Source organism: Triplophysa dalaica, chromosome 13, assembly GCF_015846415.1.
Source record: "Triplophysa dalaica isolate WHDGS20190420 chromosome 13, ASM1584641v1, whole genome shotgun sequence".
NCBI lineage: Eukaryota > Metazoa > Chordata > Actinopteri > Cypriniformes > Nemacheilidae > Triplophysa > Triplophysa dalaica.
In genome coordinates, this window is record NC_079554.1 from 9,411,859 (window position 1) to 9,426,604 (window position 14,746).

General features: G+C 38.1%; 1 protein-coding gene and 1 long non-coding RNA gene across 2 annotated transcripts in view; both read right to left on the minus strand.

The window, feature by feature from the left end:
• Positions 1-8,570, minus strand: part of xkr6b (XK, Kell blood group complex subunit-related family, member 6b) — a 46,054-nt gene extending 37,484 nt beyond the window's left edge. The window contains exon 1 of the mRNA XM_056765218.1: positions 7,664-8,570. Coding sequence (XP_056621196.1) covers positions 7,664-8,235 — 572 coding nt within the window. The 5' untranslated portion in view covers positions 8,236-8,570. The remainder of the gene's footprint in view (positions 1-7,663) is intronic.
• Positions 8,571-10,299: 1,729 nt separating this feature from the next.
• On the minus strand, positions 10,300-14,740 carry LOC130434048 (uncharacterized). The gene is made up of 3 exons (XR_008908640.1): positions 14,709-14,740; positions 10,894-11,492; positions 10,300-10,493 (listed from the first exon to the last, which is right to left on the minus strand). It is a non-coding gene; the product is annotated as an uncharacterized LOC130434048 (long non-coding RNA).
• Positions 14,741-14,746: the final 6 nt, after the last annotated feature.

Genomic DNA, 14,746 nt, shown 5'->3' on the forward strand with positions numbered 1-14,746 from the left:
TGTAAGATAAATCTACATGCAACAAAATGTATTAAGTATTTATTAATTCACCACACATTAATAAAAATGGAAAAATGTAGCTTTGACATTTTGATGTTAGCTTTTTTGGGTTGCATGATAAAATATAATTACAGTTTTGACTCATATTTTAATGAAGGTGGGAAGATGATGATACATTTTAAGTGGGGCTGTTCAAAGTGACATGTGAGTGGGTGGGTTCTTCTATAAACACTTTTCCAGACAAACACTTTTGTAACTTCAATTATCCAATGTAATTATTAGAGATACTTTTTTTGCGAAAGCTTGTGGGAAGTCATTCCTCTATTTCTGGAAATGTATTGAAAATATTTCACCAACTCAGACGCCTAGCTAATGTCACCTTAAATTTCACTGCGGAACTTGTGGAAAGCAACTAACTTGCACTATACTCGCTGTATTTAAACTGAAAAGGTTCAAAATAATAAAACAGAACACACTGGTTAATAACCATAAAGGGCAGTGATACGCATTAAACTACAAATTAAAACGACATAGTCATAATCGTAAACCCAGCTGGTGTGATCAAACACATACAAATTATTCATAGCGCTCTGTGGTCCGACCTGTAAACATGCTCACAAATGACTCACTACAATCTACCGCCAAGATGATAGAGGCACACATAAATAAGCCAGTACGATCTTCACACCAGTACGCTAACAAGTGAAAACACTCACAAATTAGTCATAACATTTCATTGTGCATTTGGCTTTTATAAAGAGGACTGATTCCAACACGACTACATCATGTTAATCTCTCCTGCGTTTCAATGCCAAGGTTGATTTAGCACAAAAGCTGCGTCAGTTTATCAAACTGGCACACATACAGTTTTGCTCATAAGTTTACATTCCCCCTGAGAACATCATTAACATGTTTTTTTTTTATTTAGTTATGCCCTAAAGATTACAGGTGTGTTCCATCATTATAAAATTAATTCAACTTAACTTAAGGCAGCTTTTGAACTTAAGTGTTTAAGTTCAACTAAGTTGGCTTTACAAAGTACCTAAATTTAATTTATATTAATATTTTATATTAAGTGTATTCAATTAAATGTAAACTACTCAACAGTAATAGATTATTTGCACAGTACTACCAGAAGTTAAGTTCAGGGCACATAACGATTGCTCTATATTGCTTTCAATTTGGCAAGCATCGTTGAAACCCCTTCTGAGTGTTTGTGTGAATGAACATAGCTGTTCTTTCTTTGTGCCTGTTTGACAATGCTTGCAGTATATAAAACTCTAACAGAGTTTACCGTGAGCACATCTAGCACTGTGTGAGCTGTGTCAGCTGTGAAAGCCATTGATCAGCCAACACACTGCTGGGTCTTCAGTACTCAGTAAACGTTAAAGGCTGTTCAGCCAAAAAAAAGGCTCTTGAGGATCCAGCTGAAAGAGGTTCTTACAAAGAATAGACAGTCCAGCACAAGAGACTTTAGCACAGTTCAGCACAAGAGTTAATTGTGCTGAATGAAGCTTTGTTAAAAAGTGTCAGAGTTCTTATTAAAGTCTCTGACTTTATAGCTAACTTTGGTGAGTTTGGAGGATTATTAAGTTCTCTTCCAAACACTTAAACTTGTGAGAGGACAAAGTTTGGCAAAAAATATGGGACAGAAGGCGTCTTGTATGGGACATTGCAAACTGGGCCAAAATACAAAATGTCCCGCCTAATACGGGACAATTGGCAACCCTGAGACACAGGTGAGATTTTGTTCACTCTATTTACTCTATTGGTTGACTACAAGACACAAATTCAGACAATACATATTTCTTTCATATTGACAATACTAATGTTTAACCACCCATTTAATGACTAATATTTGATCACAAACTCAGTGGTACATGAGTAATATATAGGCTTTTCGGTGGGAAGGTAGTGCTTTTTTAAAAAACTATTTCAAGTGCATATGAATGTTACAAATATTATATTCTCAAAAACTTGTGCTTAAATTATAAAACACTCTTAAACAAACACTAGACCACCCATAAAAACACTCAAACAGTATCATACTCATACAAATAAACACTATAACACTTAAAAAATAAAAAAAAACAATATTCTCTAAACCCTGTAATAACCCATATGATGTTACACTCTCAAACATTTGAGAACACTCAGGTAACAGTACACAACACTTCATCTCTACAGAATACAATCAAACAGACACTTTAACACTCTTAAACAAACACTATATTACATTAAAAAAACTAACACAAGACTCAAACAATATTTATCTAAAACTTTAACACTCATAAAAACACTCTAACAAACACTATAACGTTGTTAAAAACGGATACAACACTATTATACAAATACTAAAAAGTTCATAAAAGCATACAACCCCCCTTAAATAAACTATATAACCTGATGCAACACTCTCAAACAAACCCTAAAATTATTGTAAAAACACAACACCTTCAAACTAATATTTAAACACTTGTACAAACATGTCGCAACACCAATAAAACCCACAATTCGACACTCTCAAACACAATAACCCTCTCAGACAAACTGTATAAAAACGTGATACGACACTGTCGAACATATACTATCCCACCAATAAATACATGTTAATCTCAAATAAACACTATAATGCTCATAAAAAAAACTAAAATACTACACAATACAACACAGTTTCAAACAAATACTATAAAACTTCTAAAAGGATAATACAACACTCCGAAACACTGTAACACGTTAGACAAACATGACACAACAGCAATAAAACCCAGAATACAACACTATCAAACACTATAACACTCTCAGAAAAACTCTAAAATAATCATAAAAACAGGATACAACACTATAAAACACGTAAAAACCTAACTTTCTGAAACAAACACTAAACAACTCATAAAAACATAAAAAAATCTCTTAAACAAACACTTAAATACTTGTAAAGAAACTTAAAAACAACAACACACTCAAACAAATACTATAACACTTGTAAAAGCATGAGACAAAACTAATAAAACCCGCAATACAACACTATCAAACACTATAACACTCATTCAAAAACATGATGCAACACTCTCAAACAAATACTATTACACTCATTAAACCCGATAAACTTTCAAACAAACACTATAATACTCAAACAGATACTATACACTCGCCTCCCAAATCAACATCTTACATCGTTCTCAAACCAACCCCTTACAACACTAAATATAGTAGCTGACTCTATTCTTACCTGAGGATCCTGTTGGAGGTGAGACACTGAGAGGTCAAATAGAAGTGAATGTGGACAGTGTGCATATGTGTAGCTTACTAGAGGTGAGAGTAAAGTGGGAGGGCTGGTGTGTGCTCTAAACGTCATAGACAAGGGGAAAAGTCTCCAATAAAGGGAAGGCCGACAGATGCTCCAGTTTCCTTGACAGAAATGGAGGTCAAGTGGAGATTTATGTTAAAGGAAAAACAGCCAGCAAGGGATAAAAGGAAAAGGTGCATATTATGACTTTAACAAGCGGATGGGGAGGACAAAGCAGCAAAGCAATGATTTTACCTCAACAGAACCGGCAAGACAATAAGCAGAAATGAAGCCCTGAGAACAGCAGTGAAGGAGCAAATTATTGCAGTGTTTCCAAATCTCTTCGACTTATGTACCCCCACAGTCTCATCAGTAAGACTCAAGTACCCCTTCATCGACATCAAGCCAGAATTGTGTTCCATTTAGCTCTATCATTATAGTGGATATCATTAGGCAGGATCATTAATATTGTTAATTTGCCACAATTCCAATAATCCATGTTTAAACAAAAACAATCAATACTGTGGGTGAAAAACACACTCGCCAAGTAGATCATGCTCACACTGAAGCTGTCAGTATTTATTTTGAAACTGGTTGGATTGGCAGAAGCAGATACTGTGATGTATTATTGGGCATGATGTGTGTCAGATGAGTAACGCTGCAAGTCTCAGTCACAAAAACAGAGGCAGACGTATGCATTATTTTCTGTTTTCTTTTACATAGACATGAAATGAAGCTATTAATTCACCGAGGACCATTTTCATCAAATGTATATTATTATGAAAGGGATAATGTATAGACAGCCCGACAGTGTGATCAGGACCTGATGCGAAGCATAGCTGCTTGTACACCATAATATATTGTATAACATTGTATAACAGCTAGCTGCTTGTACATTATCCCACTTATTACACAGCTACTTGCCACACAAGAAAACTGGACATGAAGTGTGAATGTTTAAATGTCATGAACAGGTAATATGGTTTAAATATTTGTAAATATAATATCACATTTGTTATTAAAAGACATATGTATATTTAAATTGTCAAAAAAACCTGTCAAAATTATTTGCTGCATCTGGGGTACCATGTGTTATTAGTCTTGAAAGGTGATGTTAAAACAGTATCGCTGAAGACAATCAAAAGACAAGATATCAATGTAGACATATCTCTAGGTTGAAAAACTCAAAGGATTGAGTTTAAGATGTTTTTTGTTCTTTTTGACAGCCCTGTTAATATTTTATATAACAGTTTTATTATTTTTAGATTTAACAGTGTTACGCACACAGTCTACAATGTAAATGAGTATATGCTCCTGATGTAAATTAAGTGCATAACATAAAACTTATGGTCTATGGTATTGCATTTCAGGGACCTTCTTGTCTGAGATGGTTCTCGATGGCCCACTTCTGCCTCAATTTTATTAACTGGTTTGACTCAGGGTGAGATTTCACATGACATTCTAGTTGATGTGTCTATTCAACGTCAATCAAGTTGCACAAATTGTTATAAATGATTGGGATGATTGCTGTTGGGAATTTGGGGTCTTTTCAATTCCAGCATGACAATGCCCCTGTACACAAAGTAGGGTTGCAAAAAATGACTGATTCAGTCTACTGTAGTGTGGGAGACCTTGACCTGTCTGCATAAAGCTCTGACCTGAACCCAGCTGAACACCACTCATCACCCAAACCCATCAATGACTCTAAGAGCTTCAGTCATTTCAGAACATTAAAAGACCCTTTCAAAACTGTTGCATTAAAATGGGAAAATTCTTTAATATGGTATCGCTTTAATATTTGTTTTGATTGAAAAAACTGGAATATATAAATGTGTTTATAAGAAAGGGGCCAATACTTTTGTCCACATATTATGTGTGATGCTGATCCATCTGGTGACTCATGAAATACATACTGTTTTAGCTGCAAAACTCAGCTATAGCAAACATTTTTGTTGATGCTAATTGACCAAGGAAATCTTGCTGGTTAAGCCGTCATGAAGCCTTGTTGGAACACCAGTATCCCATGCTGTGGACCAGCATCCCAAACACAACATATGCTGGTGAATGAACATTTCAGCAGGGAATGTTTAGAGCCCCACAGTGTTGTTGTGTACTAGTGATACACGGAGCATTCCAGACAGACCGTAATAATTCTGAGCAAATCCACATTTGTAGTCAGTGCAACAAAGTTGCCACAACTCAGAGAGACCCGATTTTTATGTCTCAACAGCCCGGGAGCTTAGAGCATAGCACATAACCATCTCTGAAAATGCGCCTTGGGCTGCTTAATCGAGCATTATCCTCCGTTTATCTCTCAAGACTCTCGTGTTGACTGACTTTCAAGTAAAGGATGGTGGGAAAGGCTGGAGGTCTTGGCATCAAAGATAGTGCCGGACTAGTTACCGAAGCCAGCAAAGACATCGTCAGGCTCTCATGCCAAGTATTTTTCATGGGCTGAGAATCTTACTTATCAAATGCACATGTTCCGAAGCTTTTGACAGAAGGATTTGTCTGGCAGTTAGAGGCGTTGCAGAGACGGATTTGTGGAATCCCACATTATGCATTTTGGGATTTTCCAACAGAAATCTTTTTAATAACAAGTAGCTGACTAATGTTTGGTGTGACATTATCAGTTTCATTTGTGCTCATGGGCTTTGATGTGCTCATGTTGAAACTGATAGACCTTGTTAAGCAGATTTAAAAAGATACAGAAACAATGAGATGAACAATGAGCATTGTAATAATATGCAATGTAATGGTTTTTGGTCACAGTATTTAGACTTCAAAACATTTTCAGAAGGCCTTTTGACAGTTGGCTAATCTGCTCATATCTTCTTTGGTTCTATAACATTTAACTTAATCCATAAATTAGCACTTTTACATTATTTGAAGGATCTAAAGGAATTTTCACACTTTCACAAGATGATTTTAAATATTGGCAGCTCTTGTTCAAGATAATCCATGGCTGAATTTTACCTCAAACTTTATTTTTCCAGACTTAGGTTTTGCATTTATCAGGTTGCATTGCCAGTAGCACAAATATCACGTTAAAAAAGCAAAATATACCGTTTTGTGCATACACAGCAATTGTCTTATTAGTCAGCATGCCTTTAAGATACATCCCTTGAATGTAATAATATATACCACTGGTTGCTTAGCAACCACAGAACGTGAACGTCAGCAGACAGCATCCTGCGGGGTCAGGACCGGACCACAGGATAATTCAAGTCTACCCACCTTACACACACTATACAGCTCATTATAAAAAAAATCCAATGGGTAGGTATTCTTGAACTTTTTCTAAACGTGTTAGCATAAGCAAACAAATATATCACATTTGGTATTTCACTCAACTTAGTTGACAGGAAATGATATTGAGATACACAAAATGTGTTTTCATGATCGTGAAATATGAGAAGGAATTCCTTGCACACACACGCAAGAGAGAGATAGAGGGGGAGAGAGACTCTGTGGCACCTTTAAAACCATGACATCATAACATTTCTGAGACGGATCACAGAAGACCTCATCTTTCATCTTTAGACAATAAGCACAGCATCAAGAGAAAAATATGAACGTGAGCAACATGAATAATGAACGCCGTCGAAATCGAGCTCAATTGCGCAATCGTCCAACTAAACTGGACGCTGTGAATGCGGCCACTGCGTCTGTCTGCTGCAGGAAAACTGTCGCATCATTTCTGCGGCTCAGACAACATACTGAGATTTGCAAACCCAAATTCTGCGTGATTTTTCCGGATCCCACAATATTATCCCACTCGCATGTCAGGTGAAAGTACACAGTGTACCGACTGATATTACCGCGCACTTTACTTCGTTGATGCGCTTTGTGATAACAAATCATTTAGATCGATCTTTAAAGACAAAAGTATCGTGAATCGCAAAATATGTTGATGGCTTCGAGCTCGAGAGGAGGGACCTCGATCCCGAAGGACGGCTAGTCTGAGGAACCCGATTCCCGTCTCGCCAGTGGTCTCAGAGTTGTGCAGCCTGTTTTCATGCGGGGGGGGGGGATTGGTGGTTGTATGAATCCTCGTATGCACTGTGCGCGATCCAAGACTCACCTCGATAATACACAATGTACTTTACCACAGCGCTCTTACGCATACTGATGACAGTGATTTTAAGTGAGCATGTACACTCAGGTCCATGTTCATTCACAAGCACATGTTGAGATTCAGCTGTGCGTTTTCCACGTACACTGCCTGAACATACATGCACTTAACAATTTCATCTACTCAGGTCTGCGTTCACACGGGTTATACAAGGTGACAAACTAAGAGCGTCAAACAAAATCAAGTGCCCGTTTTAAAAGACAACGCTTCGCTATATTTAAGCCTCTTACAAGGCTTACCTCCATACTTGTCCCATCTGAAGAATGTGTATGATCGCCTGCCAGATCCACACTGATGCGCGACAGCATTTGGCCCTGCCGCCGACCCTTGAGGTCGGACTCGTCGTGGCTCTCCGGCTGCTGAGACCCTCCACGGTGCCCAAACCGCCTCCCGTGTAATCCTGCACGAACCACCTGAAGCTCAGGATCTGAACCAGGACAGACGGGACCAGCACGAAGAACAGTGTGAGTCCGAACCAGAGGTAGTCCTGCTTGGTATAGTAATCGACGGCGAGCCACAAATCAGTGCCAACGTCCCAAAAGAAGACAAGCAGCGCGAGGATGATCCACAGGCAGTCCAACCAGAGGCGCTCCTCTTGAGGTGGCCGTCTGACGTCTCTCCCCTTCCCCAGGAGGTAACGCAGACAGGCGCTCCGACAGCCCCAGTAGCACGACGAGGTGTTGCAGCAGTGGCATATGTGGAAGGAGCTGCCCTGCCCGGGGTCGTCGTCGCAGCCGCCCAACGTCTCGTCCAGGTTGTGCAGCTGGGCGAAACCGGTGACGACCCCCCGACCGTCGGATTTCGCTGCCATCTTGCTCTCCAAAGCTCACACCTCCGGTTTCCGAGGCTCGTGACGTCACTTCCCTGACACCTGTTTTCCAGAGTACCCCTAATGAGGTAGCCATAGAGTTACGGGGCGACCGTGGCGCTTCCAGAGGCGACCGTGCCTCTCTGCGGCAGAGAGAGTGAGCATCCTCCTTCAGTGCTCCGATGAAGCCAGCAGCAGCCTGAAGCACACCTGATGTTGACCTCGCACGGGTCAGAGACGAACTCCTCAAAGCAGATTATTGGGAGTGCGCGGCAGCTGTCACCTACGCATTCTGTTTGCACCATACAGGGAGCGCTAGACTGATCCCTGAGACACCCAATCGCGACTGACAAGTGAGCTTGTGCCTCGGTCGAAGTCTCGACTGAAGACGTCGCTCCGTGCTCATCGGTGATGCCACCTAGTGTTTCCATTCGCACCTCGTAACTGGGGTTTGCTCAATGATGTAATGCTGTAGTGAGCGCGCCACTAGTGATTTTAACCCCTTCGAGTAGCATTTGTGCAGATCGTCGATTTTACGGTCACTGAGCTTTCTCGCATCCGCGCTCAAGCAGCACTACTTTTGAATCCACAAGTGAATCGAACCATTAGACAGTAAAGCGCAGATACAATAAGAAAGTAAGCGCAGAGCGTGATGTCTTTGCAATGTTGAACGAGCCGTCGCAGCGCATCTGTGCTGTCCCGATGGTGATAAGAAAACCTCAAGTATGAGTGAATATAACAGCAGCAATAAAGAAAGATCTGTGAAATTTGGTGCGAGAAATGTTGTGAACAGAATAGTCCCTATGTGAACATGCGTGCGCTGTCCATGGTGCTGACGGTCCATTACGCGCTCATTCGGGACTTCCATGGGAGTGTTGAGCTTGAAGACCACACAGTGCATGTGTGATTTGTTAGACTTAAATCAGCATTTTACTTTTTTTTACACAGCATTAGCAAGATAGTCGCTATTTGAGATCCTTCAGCGTTCACCATCGGGTTTCAGTCGAACTGTCTCAGATGTCCTATGTGTTCAAAAAGAAAAAGAAAAGAGCATTGGAGATAACATTTCAATCCTTGCCAAAGCATTGAGACAAATAAATCTTACCAGCTTGTTCTTAAGCTCTGCAAAGCAAAGCATGAATAGTCTGCCAGCATAACAGCATGTTGTCCATTACCACCACTTCCCCCATCGTGCCATTATAAATCCACAATACCTGTGGAAGCATTAGCAGGATTAAGAGTGTTACATTACTAAGACACTCACACCACAATTACATCAGCTGCCAAAGGGCTTAGATCCTAAGGCACGCATGGTGGCATTACAGTATTCATAATCTTTATTACAGTGATCCTTTGCTAATTCATTTAGAGGAGTGGGGCATCCAATGTCAATGAACAGATATGTGGCAGAAAGACATTACCCTTTAACCCTTCTCATTTTCTGAGTTTAATTGCAGAAGTCTTTAGAAATGACTTATTTGAATGGGAGATGTTCTCTGCAGTTCAGGGAATGGAGTGCATTAGCGACTCATCAAGAATTCACAAACGATTCTTGTACCTCTGCTAAGGAATATTCGGCAGTGGTGCAGGTTTGATAAGACGTTCTTCATGTTAGACACTGTTAAAGGGACAGTTCACCACAAATAATCTGTCATCATTTACTCGCCTGTGAATTGTTCCAAATCTATATAAATGTCTTTGTTCTCATGAAGATATTTTGGAAAAAGGCTGGTAACCAAACAGTTTTTGGCGACTGTTAACAACTATAGCAGGAAAAATTACAATGGTAGCCAAAAGTGCCCCAGTACTGTTTGTTTTCCTACATTCTTCAAAATATCTTCATTGTGTTTTTTTAATAAAAAGTGTTTATTGAACATTTTCCATTTTTCTTTAACAAAACATGAAAGAGTATAACAAAACATGAAAGAATTAAAAAGATTTATCTTAAGAAAATAAAGTATCATCAACAATTAAGTTGACAACCACATTGGTTACAAAATGGTGATACAATACAAGTTCAAAATCTTATGCATTATGTAGCCCTTAAATGAGTTCACAGTTACAGGGTAATCATAGTTCTCCAATACGGATGGCACGTTTTTGAGAAACAACAGATCTTCAAAAGGAACATTTTGACAACGACTGTTCATGGTCCAACCAAGTAGAAGAGTTATCAAAAGCAACCCAATCCGAAATGTATCTTAGATGTGCAGACCGTTGATATAGTTTAATATCAGGTAAATCCAATCCTCCCATCGAGCCTGGAAATGAAGTGTGGAAAATGTTAAACTTGTTTGCGCTTGAAGAAGCTGAGCCAGCCATTCACATCCTTTAAAACCTTTTTAGAAAACAGAATAGGGATCATTTGAAATGGGTAGAGAAGCTTGGACAGTCATTTTAATAAGAGCCACTCTACCTAACCAAGAAATGAGCAGAGTATTCCATCGGTTTAAATCCTTTCTAATTTTTCTATACAAGGGGGTAAAATTGTCTTTAAATAAATCTTTAAAAACAGGGCTTATAAATATACCCAAGTTTATGAATCCTCCAGAGGACCACTTTTCTTTTGTCTTCAACAGAACAAATGTAATGGATACTAAGCTTGTGAGTATAAGTGTAGGAGGTTGCTAAACTTGTGAACTGAATATGTGCATAACTTACCATAAACCACATGGGCTTTATAACAACCATATTGCTCTTTCTGTCTCTCAGTTTTCTTCAGCTTTGGTGCAAATGGCACAGACATAGGTGTTTTTATCCTGTTCCGTGTTGTCCTGAAGTGTTTGACTGCTTTTGTCTCATTTTCTTTTTCTCATTCACAAAGACCTTCTGGTTCATCAACAGGGTCAGGACTTGTGGCCTTATCCTCAAGCAGTCTTAAAATATCTGATATAACAGACTGCATGGCATCATCTGGCGGGGCTTCGTCCTCTGACATCAGAATCAAAGTTCCACTATCAATTCTGCTCTGGACACTGGGTAAAACGTCTTGGGTGATTCTTCTGGCGTCTTCATGGGTTGCTTTCAGGTTTACATCATCTAGGTCTAAAATGCAGACCACTTTGTTAAAAACCTCCGGACAGAAGTCTTCAAACGTGGAAGCGCTCATTATGATGAAATACATTGACCTTTTATTGGTATGCTGTCAATGGTGACTATTTCTTGGATCAATGACTTCAATGTCTCCAGAAAGGCAAGAATCTTGCATCTGTGAGATCTCAACCCCCTTCATGTTTAGCTTCTGACAGGAAGCGAAGTTCCTGAAAGTAATTGAAAAAGTTTATTCTATTACCCTCTCCATCCTGTGGGTGGCAGTGATGAATAACGTGAATAACGTCTCGATCTCAACTGTATTTGATCTCTGTCTTGTTTCTGGATTTAATTTATTTTAAGACAGGTGAAAACCACAAATGCAGAGACATTATTATGCTAGTGCATTGACTTATCTGTTAATATAATTAATGTGAAACTTTATGCTTTAAATGCAATCAAAAATGCAATTGTCTTTTTTTTCTTTATGGTGTGAGCTGGTAATATACGAACTCTGCATTGTCCAAGAATCAAAGAAATTTTTTTTTTCATCAAAAGAAATCAAAAACTTGAATTACATCTACATTATATATATATATATATAATTTGAAATGCAAAGTGAAATGTGTGAAACAGTGACACATCTTGTTTGTAGTTCCCACTCTTAATACATTTTCATAAGCAGCAACATTTAACACAGTATTATTTGATTTAAGGGATCCTTCACCCAAAAATGAAAATGCTGTCATCGTTTACTCTCCTTCGAGTTGTTCCAAATCTGTAATTTCTTTTTTCTGATGAACCCAGAGACAGATATTTTGTAGAATGCTTATAACCAGACAGATTTTGGCCAACATTGACTACATTGGCAGGAAAAAATACAATGGTAGTCAAAAGTGCCCCAGAACTCTTACATTCTTCAAAATGTCTTCTTTTGTGTTCAACAGAACAAAAAAAAATGATTAAGTATTGTTTCCTACTATGGTAGTCAATGGGGGCATCTGTCTGGTTATAAGCATTCTTCCAAATATGAAAATAATTTTCAATTTTGGGTGAAGTTTACCTTTAAGTGTTATTATTAATATCCTATAATTGTTTCACTGAAACTGTTCACAGACGTATCTTGGGTATTAACATATCTTCTTTATTTCAATTTTGAATTCTGGACATTTTTACTTGCTCAAAAGTGATAATGTGTTAGGTAAGTGATAAAAGAAGGTGAATAAGCATAAACTATAAAGTTAGTTTTATCTCCTTAGAGTTTGTACTTATTTTCACAAAGAAACTAAAGGAAAATTGTTGCACCAAATAAAATTTGCTCGGTAAATTACCACCGTGACTTTAATTACTATTTATTTTGACTTTTTATGGTTATGTGGCTCTTCAAAAAAATTTGAGCAGTGCTGGCCTTGGTCTTGGTCTCAAAACTCTGGTCATAGACTCAGCCTAGACTCTAGGTGGTCTTGACTACAACACTGTTAATGTCTCTTTTGGTTTGAGAGCATAGGAAACTGGTGAGACGGTGTTGTATCTCAATGTTGAGAATTGATATGCTTTCACATGAGCTGATAATGTATGCATTTGTGTGTCTGGCTCCACAAGCAGACAATTCTCTATAGGAAAAATATCAGCTCTCAGTCAGGAGAGCGTTTTCCCCACAAACTGCATGCATTTTTAATGAGAGCAAATGGAGCTGCATATTTTTTTGGGGGAGGTGTGGGGTTCGTTGCACACATGTAATTCAAGCTAAATAATGCAGAGACTGTAATCGCTTAGGGCCCTTAAGAGACGACAGATACTCGCCTCTCGTTTCAACAGGAGGCCACTTTTCTCTCAGCAGGCTTCTGCTAAGACCGCAGCAGGAGCTTTGGTGAAGATTCTCACAGGTGCGCACAGGTACACACGTGCAGGGCACACAAACGTGTCTTTTCAATAAGTCACAGAGAACTGCTGTACTCTAGACTGAAGTAAATGCTGAACATTACACTAAAGACATAGATAAATAATCACTTATACAAAATTGGTCACTTAGTCTTAAGTTAAAAGAAATATGTGTGAGAAAATGATTAATGTTATGACGTTATTTAGTGAAACTGAAAAAGAATTTATTACTCATTTGAATTATCTCTGAAAAAGATATTATATGACAACGAGCAATGAGATGTGCAAGAACTGATGAGATTTGAAATGATCAATGTGTCGCCCTACTGTATTTTAATTTATCTTTGATGTGCATGTTTTGGTTTTAATTAAGCTAATCTGCTGAATTAGTTCTCACACAAATCTATTATTTGATTCACAAGACATTTATTTACCTACGTGAGTCATTTGGATTATTATACCGATGGCTTTTATAATGAATGTATGTGTTTTTTGCTTTTTTCATACAGTGACTGATTGTTAAAAAAAATTATTTGGCTAAAGAAAGATATACATCTCCGAAGGCATGAGAGTTTAAATTTACCCTTTGCAAAGACCCACCAACTTTTGCTTCGTCCAACAAGTTTTTGGTACGAGCCGGTGTGTCCCACTTTCAATTTGTGCAATCATTTGAAATGAAGTAAAGAAAATAATGATCGAAGCTATAGCCTACATTTCATATAACTGGAAGTATACCGGTTCACCAGGTAATTGAAAGTGAAAATAACAACATTAACAGGGTTCCGGGAAGCCGGGTCGCTCTCTATTTACTGCAATCATTAAAAAGCACAAACAGGAGGCCAATACAGTATGTTTTTAATGTCAAGTCCAAAACAAACACCAATTCACTAATTTCAAGTTCAAGTACACCGACAATAACTTTCTAACTGTTTGGTTTATTTGTCGGATAAAATGTCAATGAGGGAACATAAAATCTGTCATTCAAACCCCTTTGAAGGGTGAATTCCAAGAGATTTTTGGGGGGTGAACTATTTCTGTCATTCTCTCACGTTTAAAAATCCTCTTTATATTTATGAATTTATTATTTGTCATTTTGTATTTATTATTTATTTAGGAATATATTGTATAATACCATACAGCAACAGAAATATGTTAGAATAAGATATTAAGATATGTTTGAAAAATCAAGGTCTCCAAGCTTGTGTTTGTCTAAAGAAACCTAACAAACTTTTACATTAAAATTCTAAATATAAATTGTAAACTGTAGGCTACACATTTATCACAATTTACATATTTGACAAGCCAAAGTTATACCTCATCTCCTGTATTCTGTGTATAATATAAAAAAAATGTATAGGTTTGTTGAACGGTGTTGATAGCAGCAGCCATGATCTTCATCAAAACGTGCATGGCGGCATCTTTAGCTTTAGAAGCCTGCTGAGACCTCAACTCCCTCATGTTTGTGTTCAATCTAAACTTATATACATATTTTCGTTTACATATTTATATAATATACACATGTATTTGCTTTTAGCGATAATATGGTCGTTTGTTGAGAATCTTACCTCTGCTCATTTTATAATCATCCTGATGTTTCTACCCA